At 35.7% G+C, this 18,724-nt stretch overlaps 1 protein-coding gene across 1 annotated transcript; it reads left to right on the top strand.

Moving 5' to 3' along the window:
- The first annotated feature begins 5,474 nt into the window (after positions 1–5,474).
- LOC138308219 (uncharacterized) lies at positions 5,475–14,076 on the top strand. Its single transcript, XM_069249189.1, has 10 exons — positions 5,475–5,597; positions 6,578–6,635; positions 7,029–7,176; positions 7,715–7,854; positions 8,360–8,525; positions 9,754–9,863; positions 10,591–10,734; positions 11,773–11,910; positions 12,584–12,753; positions 13,109–14,076. Exons 1-10 carry the CDS (start codon positions 5,569–5,571, stop codon positions 13,251–13,253), a joined length of 1,248 nt encoding a protein of 415 aa, XP_069105290.1. The 5' UTR covers positions 5,475–5,568; the 3' UTR covers positions 13,254–14,076.
- The last annotated feature ends 4,648 nt before the right edge of the window (positions 14,077–18,724 follow it).

Here is an 18,724-nt window from a genome sequence, read left to right on the forward strand (position 1 = left end):
GTGCGTGAATTTTACTGAGTACCCATTTTGCTAAAGATATATATACATATTTATGTTTCTTCAAATTAAAAAAAAATACATTCTTTTTTATCGTGTGTAGTTATAGTTTACAAGTTTATAAGTAAAGACATCAGATCCAAGACTTCATAGAAGCTTTGACTTTAAAGTGAATAGTCGGGCAAAGAAAACCAGTCTAAATACGTTCATTGGCCGTCCAAAAGTTCTCACATATTAATACGACGGTCAAGTTCTGCTTAGTTTCCCAGTTCTAACCATTAAAGTAAAGAAAATTTGAAAGCATTGAAAGCGAGGCTGTGTTGAAATGTAACCACGGACATATAGTGAGCCGGGAGGACGTTTTAGAATTCCCATACTTTAAATTAATTTCTTCGTACGCAGACAGATTTTGACGAGAGATTTTATTTTTCCATTTCATAAGAAATTATACTGGATACATTCACACCGTTTTTACCGACTTTAGCCATCCTTGCCCGACTGTTCACTTTAAAACTAAGAACTAAGCTAAATTTTAATGGCCAACAGACAATAGATTATTTCTAACTTTGGCTTGCGAGACATTTGTTATCACCATTATAGATCAGAGAAATAGAAGACCAGAATGCGGACATGTTTCAATCTTTTCATTCCTAATTCTTCGGATCTAAACAGCATTTTTCTAACCAACATGTATACGTAGCTGCCCGATTTGGCACCTTGCTATTGTGTGTGCCAGTTTGGTAAGTGTAGATAATAAAATATTATCCTACAACATGGGTGACTATTTTTAGATAAAACGTATGATTTGCTAGAATAACGTTGACATTTACCTTACTTTATTCAGATTATCGTAAACCCCAAGTCAAAGTTAGGATACCATGAATTCATTTCTATTGATACTCTGAGGGGATAAAACTACGGTGGCTTGATTTGTGCCATTTCGTCTTTTCGTCCTTTCGTATTTTCGCCCCAAAAGACGAAAATAAACAAACCTTAATATTCGTATTTTCGCCCCGAAAACACGAAAGTTAACAAATCTAAAATTTTCGTCTTTTCCCTCTAAAACACGAAAGTTTCGTTGCGAAAAGACGAAAATAACCGCTTGTGAATTTTCGTCCAAGAAGAAATGGCATGAATCTTCTCATTAAAATCAATTTACCCAATATCCCATTAGAGGGAGGATGTTCAGGTTTGAAAATTTGTTATCATATCTTCTCCCCCATTTTTTATTGTATATAACGATTTTCATCCTTTTCTTTAGTCCGTTAAACTTGCCTATTTTATTATCGTTTTTGTCTAATATATATAAAAGAGAAATCACATAGGCAGGTGGCAGGTTTAGCTGACTACCTTTCCTTTCCATAAGTCTCTCTTATAATATATTTTGTCCCTTTCTAAGTGAGTACGGACGTTCACAATTTTGGTAGCAATGATATATATGTGCTCGCCATTTTGAAATAAAAAAGTAAGGCCTATTTATAGAATTTTCCCAGTTATATTCTATTCTAGTTATTGCGAAATCGCCCCGTCTCACTCAATGAATAATGGTTCGATCGTTCCCGATTAAAATTGTTTTTTTTTTTTTCAAAATAAGAAAAAGCCAAATAATATAGGCAGGTTTAGCAGACTAGTTTAAATGTGCCAACAGATCCCTGATAGTCGGTATATATGTCTACGAGCGGGCAGTCTAAGAAGATCTCACAGTGGCGTAGGAAGATGAAACGTAATGGGGGGGGGCAAAGGTCCTCAATATTTTGTAAAACCCCCCCCCCCCCCCCCCCCCCCCCGCCGCACCTACAGGAGGAGATTAATTCAACACACAACCATATATACTTTATATACTTTTTTCATATTTCAATAAAGTTTCCCCCCTGCCCCCCGCTTCCTACGCCCCTGTCTCATTTTAATTAGATTGATATATCATCGAGGCTAATTAATCAATTCTCATTTGTTTGTTTGCTGACACTAAAACACAAAAAGCGAACCGAGAGGGGTATGCTCAAAACGTGCCGGAGGAGGGACTATGCTCAAAAGGTACAGAGGGAGGGGATATGTTCAAAAGATACCGGGGGAGGGGATATGGTCCAAGGGTATTTTGGTATGCTCAAAACGCACCGGAGGAGGGGATACGTTCAAAACTTAAAAAGGTACCGGGGTCTACAATATGATTTCACATTTTACTTGTTAAGTATGTAGGTATGTTTCCATCTTCAATTCAATTCTTTTATTTCCTTTAACTTTACGGTTCATCAGAAAGAGGGAGACCCCGATATGGTCCAAGGGTATTTTGGTATGCTCGAAGCGTGCCGGAGGAGGGGATATGTGCTCCAATAGTATTCTGGTATGCTCAAAGCGTGCCGGAATAGGGGATATGTACAAAAGGTACCAGGGAAGGGGATATGGTCCAAGTGTATTTTGGTATGCTCAAAGCGTGCAGGGGGGGGGGATATGTTCAAAAGGTACCGGGGAGGGTATATGGTCCAAGGGTATCTGGTTTGATGGGCTCAAAGCCTCAAAGGGAACGTAGGGGTATGTTTAAAGAATATCTGGAGGGATATGCTGAAAGAGTACCGGAAGAGAAGGAGGAGGAAGTATCCCGAAATCGATAATTTGGTTATATATTTAGTTTGTGAGCATTTGATTCACTAATTACAAAAAATGTACTTCTTCCCCAAGGATGTTTTAGACTAAATCTGGGTAAGATCCATTGATCACTTTATGATCGACTTATAGCTAAGTATTCCTAATTTCTTTATTTCCACTCATGATTGATTGGTAGACCACCGCCCTCCGTCCCCATAGGAAAGGTATGGTCGTCGTCATTCATAAAAATCTGCCCTCCTTCTCCAAGGATGTTTCTGACCAAATTTGACTGAAATCCATTGAGAACTTTATGACTAGTTAGTGTTTTGATTGCAATGATCATGGAGATAAAATGAAGCGATGCACATACATGTCTATCATTAAATAATAATGTTGTTATTTATACTTTCTTACTTGCTTTGTACTTAATCCTCCGCGAGTCTATTAGACACGTTATCGAGAAAGTGCACACTGGATGTGAGTGACGTGGCAATGTCTGTGCAACTTCAATAAAGAAACTTCAATTTCCCAAGCTAAGCGAAAAACTAAATTATCACGTTACAACACTCACTCGACCTAGAAAGCTATTGGAACGCTTAGTCAGGGTAGTGTACTGTTCGACATACGTATCTTCTAGAATAATATTATGATGTTTCATGATTTTATCATCAGCATCAATGGCGCGATGGTCGAGTGGTTCAAATGTCTCTACATGTAACCACATGCCCTCAGCCATTAATGTTTTTGTCAGATTCTCAGACGCTGTCAGATTGTTGTTTTTTTTTAGTCTGCAAATGCGGTAGTGGGTGATATCGCTATAATTAATCTCTAAAATTAATTAAAAGTTTAAAGATTTGTGAGGTTAATAGGATGTTATACCGACCTCGTAGAATTAGATAATAACAGAGTGTTGCTCGATGTCAATATTTTTGTTCTTCCTGATCGGTATGTACCACGTACCTGTAAGATATATATATATATATTAAATCACCTGACCATGTCAACTGACTGATCAATTGTCCTGAATGTTTTTTGTCGGATATGGGTTGTATAATTATCAACAACAAAATTTGATATAAAAATACAAGATCGATGACCCTGCACATAACCATGAGAAATGCAGCTATGTACATCCAGTTGTAATATCAAGTTTGAGGAATATTAACCTCCACGAGGTAACTTTCGTTATTTACCACGGAGTATAATAAGGGGAAATCGTGGTATAGCCAATATCAAACAGCTAAAGTGCATGTTGATGTGGTTATATATAATTAATACATGGTTTATACGGAGAAAACATTAACATATAGGGCCAAGTCTGAAGATATTTTACATGTGATAGCGAATAGTAAACAAAACCACGTATTAAAACCAAAATCAAAGTTATAATACTTTACTAGACACATAAACGAGTGGCATATCAATTAGAAGAATTAATGATGTGCCTTTAGATAATGTACAATTCAGATTTTTCAATAGTTTTGCTAATTCTTTCTGTGTGAAACACGCATCACTTATTAGTCTTCATGTGTATTTGTATAGGGCCTACGCAATTAAAACCTCATTTAAAATCCTTTATTTGTGTTAAGTGTACCTTTGCTGCTTTTTGAACGACTGAAAACCGAATTCTATCCATATATTACGAATCGAGTACATGTTGAATTAGTATTAATCAGATCAGACAATAAAATTATGACAATCCAATTTTCACTTTTTTGATGTTTTACATCCCGGATGTTGTAATAGATATTAATCCGTTAAACTATAAAAAAGGGTCTAATATTTTATCTTAACAGTTTGAGTGGACTATGGCTACAGTACATACTTTTTATGATATTTTTAGAAATGTAGTCCAAGGACTTCCATGTCAAACTTGAATGATATGTTAAAATACTTACTAAGTTTTATTTATATCCTATACGTAATAGATATCAGTATTTCGAAATAACTTGGCCAGAGATACTTACTACAGTATTTTATACATACCTTTATAATTTATCAGGTATATGGAAATCTGCATTAAACCGATGAAAGTCCCAAGGCTAAATCAGGTATTTCGAAATATCTCGAGTTGAACCCGCAACCCGGTATATAAGCTTTGGAAAAGCACGCAACCCTCATTCTAAACGAACAAACCTACAAAAACACATAATTTTAGCAGTTTACTGAAAGTCTAATGAGCCTTTCAAAAGTTGAAGTGAGAAAAGAAGCCTCCCAATCTCTTCGGGACCAGGGGAAAGGTTACGGATTTCGTGGGGAGGGGCAGCGTAGCCCGCCATCTGGAATACGACGAAACAAAAAGTTTCGGAACCCTTCTCCTGAATTCCGGGATGATAGAAACCGGGGAGACAGCAATGGGCAGTCTCGTGGCTCTCAATCGGAGGTCTTTTCTACCTCTGAAGGGTCGTGTTGGGCAGACGAACACCCAAACGTCCTTAATAAAAAGGAAATGTGAGTTAATCAATTATATTTATAGATTATTAATTAACCTTACTGTACACAACTGTGTTAAGCCTATAAAAGTTATTTTTTCATACAATTAAATGTACAAAACATTATAATTTTAGATACTATTTGAAATATATATTGTAATTAAGATGAAATGATCAAATTAGGAACCAATCTAATTTCAATACAAATTTAATATTCAATATATTGAACGTAATACGCAAAATATCCAATACTTCATAAATATCCCCGCCCACTTTTCTGACGTCACGTGTTAGACGAAAATGGCCAACCCTAATATCCGTGATGTATTCATGCGCCGAGGAGAAATGATATAGTGCACTAAAAATCGGTTTTAAAACGGCATAATCGTTAAACAGACGCGATTATCTATTATTAATTGTTATTGCAAACAACGTATCTACCGGTTGGACTGTTTCAATCATATATTTTACCCCAAATTAATAATTGGATGTTCTTCCGCCAACCCACGGTGAGGTAGACGGTTCTTTCCTTTCTTCGCGGTACTTCAGCGAGAACATGTCATATAACTCTGCGGATGGTAATAGGTGAGAGAATTTGTCGCCAGTTCTTGTTAAAAATACGATATCATTCACTGTATGGATAAATCAATTATATAATTTCTTAAATATGTATACAATGTAAAGATAAATACGATAGAAATAGTTCAAAATTGGTATTTTCCAACGTTGATTCATCAGCCGGTGTCATGGCCGCCGATCAGCACGTGTGACCCATATGGTTACGATCAAAATATCATAAATATGCTAGATCTAATGAAAAAATTGTGTCCGATCGGTGTTATCATAGTGATATCTATGTAATTCATGAGTACCAAGTGTATATTTCCTTGAAATGTTGTTTATTTCTTCAGATATTTTGCTGCCATGTTCGCGATCACTAAATTTCGCAATGTAGTTTTTGACATTTCTTGGTATGCCAGATTCCTTGCTGTCGTCAATGGAGTATTATGCTATTACGAATGTAATTTCTTTGTATGTCTATTGCCATTAATCATCATCCACATAATGCAAATTCCTCGATTTTATCTACCGTTAAATTTTACCATACCACAGAATATACAACTCACGTGGCGGAAGAATGAAAGATCGCCATTTTAAATGAGCTTCATTTTAGATTTTGTTTAAACTTCAAAACGTTTGTGGTCTTTTTTGTAGAATAACAAAATTAGCTATAACACTCTTTAGTTTAAGGTTAATAATCTGAGAATTGATCGGGGAGAACCATCATTGACCAATTTAAAAAAAAATGTTTTTACTTCCAACGGAAAAGGGGGGGAGGGGGGTTGATTGCTCTAATGGAAGTTGTAATTTGCAAAAAGAAAATGGTTCCACAGCTTTCAAGATGGTGTGTAATCTAATAAACTATGAAACATCTGGTTGTTGAGACTGTTTTTACATTGCTGTTACCTCTTCGTTGCCTGAATTCTAATTGAACTAGATAAATCTAGTTGAATGATTTACATGGTCATTAAAAACTATTTAATTTTCGTTTCTTTTCAAATTAGGTCTCAAAAAGAGACTGAAGAACGTTATCAGGATGATGGACAACAGCCTATCGTCCAGGTAAACTACAAAATATTTTCAGTATTTTATTGGTGTCAAAAGTAAAATTGATTAAGGGCATTTGACATGAATATATATATTTTCCTTGTAAAAGCAGCATATTTCAATATTACAGTATAAATCGGCTCTTGTGTAATTCAGATTCCTATGTACTCTATCTGTATAATCCTGAAGCCTGATTATACTGGCCAAAAATAGTGGTACCAGTGACATCTGGTTTATACACATTAATTACACTGTATTTGAAATTGATCAATCACAAATGAGTAAACTAATTGGCTTATTTTTAAGAAAATATGTTTTGATAATCCTCTTTGGTCAGACATTGATGGTATTGAAAAATATTTTTCATATGTCTATAGTTGTTTCATGATTTCTGACTTGGTGTTTCAGCAATCAGAGAACACAAACTATGTGGTGGATGTTATCGAAACGTTTGATGATATGAACTTAAATGAACCCTTGCTCAGAGGAATTTACGCCTATGGTTTTGAAAAGCCTTCCGCTATTCAGCAGAGAGCCATCAAACCCTGTATTGATGGTAAGTTTTATACAATATGGAAAAAATGATGAAATGTGTTAGTTTGGGTATCTAGACTTTTAATCTATGGGAAATATTGTTAGATTATTTACAAATATACTGTAGTGGGGTTGGACTGGGTTGATCATCATTGACCCAAGTAATCTGTTAAACGTTTGGTGAGTGCCTCAGGTTCGGACCAGACTGGTTAATACATTTTCTCCTCTCCTGCAAAAACTTGTGTGTCTTCAAGGTAAAAATTTGGAATAAATGGATTAAACATACATAGAAGTCTTTTCCGTAGTGAAACTAGAAGTAGCAGCTTTGCATACTCCGCTATACATTGTATCTTTCACTCTGAAACTCTCACAAATTATGGAAGATGAATAGACCTGTAAAAAAAAATTAAAAATCAGAACACTGGTACACCTAGAAAAGAAAAACCCAATAATATATTGTGCTTTGAAATCCAATATTCCAGGCATGTTGTTACTCACATCTCTTCCAGTTAGTCCAAAAGAACATTAATCTGAAGTTAGACTTATGTTTTATTTTTCAGGAGTTGATGTGATTGCCCAGGCTCAGTCTGGTACAGGAAAAACTGCTACATTTTCTGTAGCAATCCTTCAGAAACTCGATGTAAACAACAAAAACTGCCAGGCTCTTGTCCTGGCTCCAACCAGAGAGTTGGCACAGCAGGTACAGCCAATTAAAACTTGGAGCATTTTGCTTTAGGACAATAGACTTCAAGAAAATGTTACTCTGTCAAATCTTCCTCTCAAAATATTTCATTAAAACAGTCTTAATTACATATAAGCAATTTCCATTTGAACAGTTTTATCAACTAGACAATTTAAAAAAGTACAGTTTTAAGGCTTGTTTTAAAAATTAAAAAGCTGCTGATTTGTGTGTTTTGTCTTGCAATTGTTGCCTTATAAAGCAGGGAACTTTTACCAAAATAATTTGCCATAATGGACAAGATGTTATTAATCTTCTAGCTTGAAATTTATTTGCATTTCTGATGTAAATTGGAAGTAAAAAAGTTCTATCCTTTAAAAAAATATGTAAGAATTGAATTGATTCTAATTTGTGTTGAAAAGGAAGTAAAATCTATAATTCTAGCAAGCAACTTAAAACCATGCAATAGCTTTCAACAAATGTGTCCAAATTGTTGATTCTCTATATTTAATATTTGTGTGTTTAGATCCAGAAGGTGGTTGTTGCCCTTGGTGACTACATGAGTGCCCAGTGTCATGCCTGTATCGGTGGAACCAATGTACAGGCTGATGTAGCCAAACTGAAGGCTGGTGTACAAGTGATTGTAGGTACACCAGGTCGTGTCTACGACATGATCCAGCGTAAGGCACTAGGTAAGGCAAGCCAGTGATCAGCTCAATACCATATAGTATTTATTAGTCATATTAGTTCTAGTATAGTTTATAAGGGACTTTGTTTTTGGACTGGAAGTGGGTGGGGTTATGAATAGCAATGTTTCGATTAGGGCTGGAACAATATATCGATATACTGATATGTATCGGTTTTCAGCAGCTTATCGTTTATTTATAAGCAAACATGCTGTATATCGCTGTATCGTTTTAACAACTCAACCTACTGTTTCTGTTATAGAAATAGGAAATTCCAAACAAAATTTATTCTAAAACATTCAAGTAAGATCATTTCAATCGAAAGGAAGTGTTAAAAGCATTCATGTCACCAAGATGGATTAGAAATGTCTTTTCATAACTAAGAATACGAATGGCCAGAAATTAATTACTAAGTAACACAGATAATAACTCGAATAAAATATTGGGTAGATTTTAGAAGTTATGGAATGTTTTATCAAAATTGTCTGTTATTGTCATAATATTCAGAACAATGGTCAGCTGAATTTGAAAAAGAGGTCCACTGTATCGTCAATATGTATCGTGTATTGTTTCAGTGTATTGTCAATACATATCGTTTTAGACCTTCCAATACCCAGCCCTAGTTTCAATCAACAGAATTAGAAAAAATTCTTAACCAAATTCAGTGAAAAATTCATGTAGACAATTGGAAATACAGAAAGATAAAGTTGTTATCCTACATGATTGCATCTTTGTTACATTTAGTTACTTCATGTGGAAATCATATGTATTGATGCTATTATTTGACTGACAAAATACAAATTTTTGGACATTGAATACAGTCTGCGACTTTAAGCACTAGTCCAATGCCCATGACTAGTAATTTTACAACCGGACTTATGCCAATTGTAATGAACTAGTCCAATTGGACTATTCGCTCCTCACCTGATTATAATTGGTGAATACCATACAAGAGCAGTGGTCAATTGCATTTTTCAAGACCTTTTTGAGTCCGGCCCATCAACAACTAAGGTCATTTACGAACACATCCAGACATTAATTTGGGTCAAAAATCATAAATTGATCATAACGGAAGTGATGAAGCAAAATGGCGGTATATTCAATTTGGACTAGTGATTAAGTAGTCGGACTAGTAAAATATTTGGGTTTACTAGTCCAAATGACTAGCAGCGAATAAAATTAACGTCACAGACTGCTGAATATATGATTCAGTTCCTTCTGAAATTCATTACAGATCCTTCTACCATTGACCTTTTTATCCTGGACGAAGCTGACGAAATGTTGTCCAGAGGTTTCAAGGATCAAATCTACGACATTTTCAGATACTTGAAAGAATCTATACAGGTAATTATGTTGAATCTATACAGGTAATCAAGTAAGGATTTAAAAAAAATGATACATTTTACTTGACTTACCTTCCCAAAAGCACCAGACCTTAATATTGTGTGTGGGATCTGGCCGTCAAGTGGAAGGAGATTAAAATTTGTGCCAATTGGGTGAGGCGTGTTGACATCGAGTGTCACAATTCTCAAAATGGTGCCTGACAATATTGTTGATATAGCTTTAATAAAAATAGTAAATATAATTCATACAGTTGTGGTTTCTGTACGAGCACAAATTCCTAAAAGTTGATATATCAGACTTTAGTATTGTGAATTACAGTAAAGAAGATCACATCTAAGATTGTCAGTCAAAACAAGATGATTAAGACTTGTTTCAACATCTTCTGTCAAGGCTTCATCTAAATATTTTTTTGATGACCTTTTCAAACTTGTGCAATAAATAACTGCAATATGACCATATATTTTTGAAATATTTCTGACATAATTTTTGGGAAAACAGAAATTTGTTAAATTGGGAAAGATTCATTACCACTAGTTTTGATAATATTTTATTTATTTAGCCAATTCAGGACAACTTTTCATATGCCAAATTGTCCAATATAGTATCTTAACCAACTTCTGAATTGTTTATTAATATTATGCAATATTGAATACTATTGCTTTGAAATAGAATCTGAAAGTGATCATCCCTCTAGTTAATCAATCATTTATCCGATCTTATCTTTCAGGTTATCCTGTTGTCTGCTACCATGCCCCTTGAGGTTTTGGAAGTTACCACCAAGTTCATGCGAGATCCCGTTCGCATCTTGGTCAAGAAAGATGAACTGACCCTTGAGGGTATCAAACAGTTTTATGTCAATGTGGAAAAAGAGGTAAGCTTGAGAAAAGTTCACATTGTTCATCTAAATTAGTGTTACGCTTGCTGTAATTAAATGATATACCTTCCCAAAAGCACCAGACCTTAATGTTGTGTGTGGGATCTGGCCGTCAAGCGGAAGGAGACTAAACTTTGTACTATTTGGGTGAGGCGTGTTGGCATCGAGTGTCGCAAATCTCAAATTGGTACAAAACAAATATAACAAGACTTTCTTTTTACATGAAAAAATGATTTGTTTCATTTAATGTGTGAAGGTATATTGAAAATCTTAATTTTGAGTTTTCGGAGCTTTGCAACTATCAAACATTTTATCCCAAAAAAAAGTAATCGAGGCTATAGATCTACAGATTTACAGATTTCAAAAGTATCCATTAAAGGAATTATTTGGGAGGGATGTCTTTTGTTCTTGGCTAACGCCTTTTCCGTTTGACCTGAACAGTGGTCAGAAACCATGATTCCAAATAAAAAGTAACTTTCATCACGATTTAAGGTCCTGAAGGGCTGTGATTACTATATAATATTCATTTTATTTGCTGTATAAATTCTTGGTCATTTTAGGTGTTAAATTTAAAGTTTTACCCAAATTCAATCATTTAAATGTTTGCCTAAACTTCCAATAGGCGCACCAGGCTGTTATATATGTCAGTATCTGGTCTTCCAGTGGAAGGAAATTAATGTGTGCTATATGGCAAGACTTGTTGGCATTTAGACTAGTCACTAGTTATTGAATTGGCACAGAACATGAGATAACAGTCTGCTAAAGTCTGTCTATACATATCACAGGGGTTTCATTATCTTTCAGAACAGGCGGTACAATTGCAATTTCAGGGGATACTTTTCTATACTATCTGTATGCTATCTAATGTAGTTTAGCCCAAATCAGGTGGTACCACAGCCTGGTTCAACCGGCAAAAAGTACCGGGTACCACCTGATAATAAAACCCCTGCTTATACATCAAAATTGGATCCCTTTACACACAAAGTATGAAGGATTTTACCTTTGCTTTAAACAATTTGATTTTAACAATGACAGGAGTGGAAGCTGGACACCCTCTGTGACTTATACGAGACATTGACAATCACACAAGCTGTCATCTTCTGTAATACCAGGAGGAAGGTGGACTGGCTCACCGAGAAAATGTTGGGAAGGGACTTCACCGTCTCCTCTATGGTATGTACTGGTGTCAGGATATCTAGGAATCTCTCTTACATCTTACAATTAAAGGGGCATCAAACAGAAATAAGAAATAATAAGTATGTATTAGACATTCAAATAACTGTTTAGGAAATCTAGGAATAGACATTTGATTGTCTCCTACATCTTACAATTAAAGGGGCATGAAACAGAAATCAAAAATAATAAGTATGTATTAGACATTCAAATAACTGTTTAGGAAATCTAGGAATAGACATTTGATTGTCTCCTACATCTTACAATTAAAGGGGCATGAAACAGAAATCAAAAATAATAAGTATGTATTAGACATTCAAATAACTGTTTTGGATATCTAAGAATAGAGATTTGATTCTCTTACATAAATTAGAAAATAGCTAGTATTTCCTAGTCATTCAAATAGTCTTGCGTACTTTTCCATCGTGAAAAATTACTGAATCAAACTGTTCATATATTTTACCATTGTTCTTGTATATAAGTTCTGTAATAATGTTTGAAGACTAATTGTCATTCTGATGATAAAGATAGTAATATTTGGTTTACTTTACAAAGTAAATGTGGTGGTTCATTAGTTGAGTTTAAGAAATGTTTAATACCAAGATTAAAGCAATGCTCTGGCAAACCAGGATAGGTAGAAACATTTTTAACATTCTGAATTGTTTGATTTCAGCACGGAGAGATGGATCAAAAGGAGCGTGACGTTATTATGAGGGAATTCCGTACTGGTTCTAGCCGAGTTCTCATCACTACAGATCTGTTGGCTCGAGGTATTGACGTTCAGCAGGTGTCTCTCGTCATCAACTATGATCTCCCCGCTAACAGGGAAAACTACATCCACAGGTAAATCAACACCATCTAAAGATTGAAAATCCCATCAAAGTTTCTATACACATGAAAAACTCTGGTTTGTGTTGTGTATATGGACTATGGAGCCATAGGTATTTGTTTTGTGTCAGAAATGATAGTAAGTCATTGTTATGATTAAAAAAAAAGATTTATCATTTTGAAAAGTAATAAAAAAGCGGTAGTCCATTATCAACTTGTACACTGCAAAATGCAAGTGAATTGTAACGAGTGAAAAGCTTCATTATCTTTTTGATATTCAAAAGGTCAATTATAAGTAGTCAGAACTAAAAACAATTGGCCTCTTTTTCAATTTCGTTTGTTGTTCACATTCCCAATTTTGTGATTTCAGAATTGGTCGTGGAGGACGGTTCGGACGTAAAGGTGTAGCTATCAACTTCATCACAACTGAGGATAAACGTCCAATGAAGGACATTGAACAATTTTACAATACAGAAATTGAGGAAATGCCAATGAATGTAGCAGATTTGATCTAGATATTGAGGTCGATTGAAGCATCTTATCAAAGTGTTATCGCTTTTGAGGCGTGCACACAAAGTGGATTATTATCATTGTCAATTGGACACTATATACTGCAAATATTTTTGTGCCCGGAATATGAAGATTTTGGGTGTTCCTTGAGGAAATCTGTCATTGTATATTAAATATAACTAGTGCGAACCTTTTATCAGAGATATCTGGTATCAGATTCACTGTGGACTGATAGCAACCATTTGTGGTTATTGAATAATATTACCACGGGAGTACACATTTTTATAGGCATTTAACACTATCCGTAGTGTTATTTCATGGGACATTATTAAATTATTTTATCAGTGCTAGGACTGGTTGGTGCCTGGACAGAAAGTTTTTTTTTATTATATATATTCACGTTTTGTTTCCGTGATAACTTGTGTAAATTTATTGAAACTTGACAGGTGCAAATAGTGGGTGTAGTCAAGTAGTCAACGACTGTTCAGTGTTCTATTTATACTCTCTCAACAGTGAACTTGTTGGCACCGGGCTGCAGCACAACATCAGAAAACAATTTCCGACTCTGCTAACACATCCAATTCATGCTTTTTTGTGCTATAACTGCATACTGTGAAATACTGATCAATCTGTTTTGAATCTTTTTCCTAATTTTTACCAACAAGAACTTTGTACCGCGTGCTAGTAAGTAACACGACATGTGCTGGTCAAACCCAAGCTGGAAAAGAACTGTGTTCTGGGCTTACAACACCTGCCAACCCGTAAGTTATGTGACATGTGAAAAAGATTCAAGTCATAGATGTATTAAAAATTGTTGTACAAACTACATTTCATTCTTCAGACTTGTCTTTTTTGCACCACACAATTCTATACCATTCCATCCTCGATACTCCAGGGGTTCCGATCACTTATGATCTCTACACCCCTGGACTCTCATAGTAAAATTGAAGGCAACAGAACAGCACAGGTATTAATTTAGTCATTTGATGTACAGCAAAAGAACTGTATAGCGGTACATTGTGGTTGGCTGTGTGGCTTTGAAGTTGGGCATCACTCTCTCTGTAGTCTTCAAAGGAAATCTTTGCAGGCCTGTGATTGGTTCAGATATTTTCCACTGAGCTGCCTCCAAATTTACTATGAGATAGTCGACGGGTGTAGAGATCGTAAGTGATTGGAACCCCTGGAGTATCGAGGATGATTCCATTCAGTCAGAACAATTACCATAGGTACCCCTGATACATATAATAAATGCAGGTTGTCGTTGCTATTGTCGTCATGATGTTGTGGTATTATTGTGAGTCATCACATTTCTGTGTGAACAGGCTGTTTTGTTCTGTGTAAGATTACTCTTTCATATGTGGATGTGAAGGACATCAGAGATAATATCCTACCCACAGGTCGCAAAATGTAAAACTCCTTAAGATCCCCAGGGTAGAAATATCATTCTATAAAAGACTATTTTTCTCTCATACCTCAACGTTTATTTTACATTATATATGATATCCTGCTATTTTGAAACAAAAAGCATTAACATACAGTAATTGAAAATCAATTCTTCATACATGAAAATTGTAATATTTTAAACATTGCTGAACTCCATAGGAAAGCATTAGAGAATCTTAAGGTAGGCCCCCGTAAGATTTTTTTTCTAAATTCTTTTAAAATGCTTTCCAATGGAGATTTTTAAGTTGAAGGAAATATGTAAAGTGGAGGAATGTTGTTGAAACTAGGCCCTGTCCAGGTTAAGAGCAGTGTCTTGTCTTTGACCTGAGTTTGCCATCTTTGCTATGACAATGACTGCATGGAGACTAAAGTTCAATGAATTTACATTCAGTACAGATCAGATGGTTTCTTGACATCTTAATAATTAATTTACTTGTTTACTGCCATCCTCGATACTCTAGGGGTTCCGATAACTTACGATCTCTACACCCCCATCCTCGATACTCCAGGGGTTCCGATAACTTACGATCTCTACACCCTCATCCTCGATACTCCAGGGGTTCCGATAACTTACAATCTCTACACCCCCATCATCGATACTCCTGGGGTTCCGATAACTTACGATCTCTACACCCCCATCCTCGATACTCCAGGGGTTCCGATAACTTACGATCTCTACACCCCCATCCTCGATACTCCTGGGGTTCCGATAACTTACGATCTCTACACCCCCATCCTCGATACTCCAGGGGTTCCGATAACTTACGATCTCTACACCCCTGGACTATCTCATAGTGAAATTGAAGGCAGCTCAGCGGAAAACATTTGACCAATCACAGGCTAGCAGAGATTTCCTTTGAAGACTACAAAGAGAGCGACGCCTAACATCAAAGCCCACAGTCAACCACAGTGTACCGTTATATGGCTCTTTTGATGTACATCAAATGACTAAATTGCCTGTTCTATTCTGTTGCCTCCAGTTTTACTATGAGATAGTCCAGGGGTGTAGAGATCGTAAGTGATCGGAACCCCTGGAATATCGAGGATGGTTAACTGCCTATAGCTACATGACTGTTTATAGCCAACTCTTGCCTTGCTGTCGTACAGTAATAAAGGATACAAAAGCAATCTTAATCACAGACACGGATACCCAGTTCCTGCTAAAACAACAAAATAAATTTTGTTGGACAATTGAATTTAATTATAGTGTGAGGCTGCTTTGTATAATACAAAGTTTTGTGTCTAATAGCTGGAGAACATTTCCAGTTTAGAAAGGGCAAATTCTAACAATTTGGACAAAAGATAGTCAAATTTTCGAGGCGATCTGCCCACTTGTCAAAACACAAGAACAAATACAATTACATATTACATGTAAGGACAGTCACAGATGTTCTCAAAAACATAAACAATGAAAACATATAGAACATACAAATAAACTATAGGGACAATAAAAGTTTATATATACAGCACTGAAATGGATCATTTTTGAGAGGTCCCTTTGGCCATTGACCCCTTGATTTCGAAAATCATCCCTATGTTTTGGGAAATATTGCTATTTTAATGGCACCTTAAGAGTCCACAGAGTTTGGTGTCAAACAGGATGAAAAGTCTGTACCCATTATATCCTTCTGTATGTAGGATTAGTATAATATTGGGTAACATTGCTTTTTTTCAATTAATTAATCACATATGTGTCGTGTGGTCAGGTTAAGGGTCGTGACATCCTAAGGCAAACCCTATTTCCATTCACGAGTGGTCGCAGCCTTGTCATTTTGGTGTAGTATAGGCCCTGGGCTAGTTTACAATCCTTTGACATGCGATATAGACAGGTAACCCAAGGCCAGGTTTGGCCTCACCTATACCTCTAGGGAACCAATATCTAGGTGTATATATTACATCAAGACTTAAATTATCACTGACAGCTGGAACAGGAGACGATAACCATCAGTAAGACTGGTTAGTGCTGTTTACAATTTAACAAATCCCTTGGAATGATAATAGTCTACCACGTTTTACCTATTTAGTCATATTAAAGATGCTCCACCGCTGACAAATGATAATTTTTCTCTATCTAAAACAAGACCAGACAATTAATTTTTTTTATTCAGTTACAAAAGTTACTTACTTTACACCATTACCTCCACTGAAAAGTCTGAGCTTCTTTTTTTACTTAAAGATAAAAAATATTAAGAATAATTAATTGCATCCCGAAAAAATTCTGTGGCACTATGTCCTATATGGAAAGCAGTTCTGATTGTGCATGCACCGAAAGCAAAATCAATTATTATATATTATTTTTTGAGTAAATTAGACATATATATATCCACAATTAAACACAATTATTGTTCAAATGATAGGTACTATTTATGCTCTGTCGGCGGTGGAGCATCATAAAGATCGACAGTGGAACTTGTCTAAATTGGATGTTACATGGACCAGCATATTTGGTCGGTATAGCCAGGTTTTTGGTTTACATGTATACAGGTTTTAATTAGTATCAATTAATAAAGAAGTGTCATATGATTAAGCTGGAGTACATAGAGATCCCGATTAGACAAGGACAGATTTTGACAAGTTATGTGTAGTTCATTCCAGAAAAAAATAAATCAAAAGCTTTATCTTGTGGGAAATCCAAACCAGCAACAACTCGATTAAAGCAGATCTACTTATTAGGTGTTGTCATAGTCATCTTAACCTCAATGTGTTGGTGACCAGATGTTATGCCCTCCTCTCACACAGGGACATGGCACAAAATTTTTCAACCAGCACTATACATATATATATATGTAAAACAGGGAAAATACTCATTCCTGTTGAGTGCCCCAACCAGGAATCCAACCCGGGTCTCTGGCATGGATATATACGGCTCTACCGACTGAGCCAAAGAAGCATGCTCCGTCAGCTGAGTGACAGAGACCGTATTTAACGCTATTTTACACTACTCCCCCTGTTTTTCTTGAGATTTCTTAAATCTCAACCCAAGACTCTATAACCACCTGCCATTGGTTGGGCGCCAATGTAGAAGAACAGGGAAAATACATATTCCTGTCGAGTGCCCCGACCAGGAATCGAACCCGGGTCTCCAGCGTGGAAATCTACGGCTCTACCGACTGAGCCAAAGAAGCATGCTCCGTCAGCTGAGTGACACAGGCTGTACTGTAACATATATATACTGCTAGTTAAAAAATTTGGTGCTAGGTCCCTGTGTATTATAAAACAAAGGAAATTAAGTTAGCTTTCAATTTATTTGTCACAACATATCAAAATGTCACAATATGAACTTCACAATTCATAATCAGATTAGCGAGTAAATAAATAGAAACATCTTCAATAATAAAATGTAATAATAATAAATCGATGGGCTCATGAAAATATCTCAATAAATATTGACACAAGTTTTAATAATGAAAGAGGCCTGGGTTAAATTACAATACAGGAATGGTCTGTAGAGAGGCTCACAAACATATATATAGCAAGAATGGCTCAACTACATCATACATCGCACAAAATTCTATCTAACTTATATAGAAAAAAAATTCAGGAGTTATCTCCCTTCATAGATGAACAAAATAAATTTACTCAGCTCTTAAGAATGCATAACAATGGACATTTCCTAGCATTATCATGACCTGAAAATATACATCACTGTAATTTACTTTTCCTTTGTTTCAATTGGTAATGGCTAATAAAGGATCTTTGGTTGTTAAGCATTCCTGATACTCCAGGGATTACTATCACCGACGTTATAACCATCCCAGGACTAATGTTGTAGCAAATCTGAAGGCATGTATGTATGGAGAAAATAAAACCCTGACCAATCACCGGCCTACAGAGACTTTCTTTGAAGGTTTACAGAGAGATGCCCAACTTGCACCTAACACTACTCGTCCCATCTGTTATCAACTTATTACATACTGGGCCTACATAATTGCTATACCAGTCCAAGAGTGGATATGATGACAGTGATAGTAACCCCTGGAATATCAAGGATTCTTGTTACTGTGGTATTACATGCCAAGTTTAGGTTTTGATA

Source organism: Argopecten irradians, chromosome 14 (genome assembly GCF_041381155.1).
Source record: "Argopecten irradians isolate NY chromosome 14, Ai_NY, whole genome shotgun sequence".
In the NCBI taxonomy this organism is placed as follows: Eukaryota; Metazoa; Mollusca; class Bivalvia; order Pectinida; family Pectinidae; genus Argopecten; species Argopecten irradians.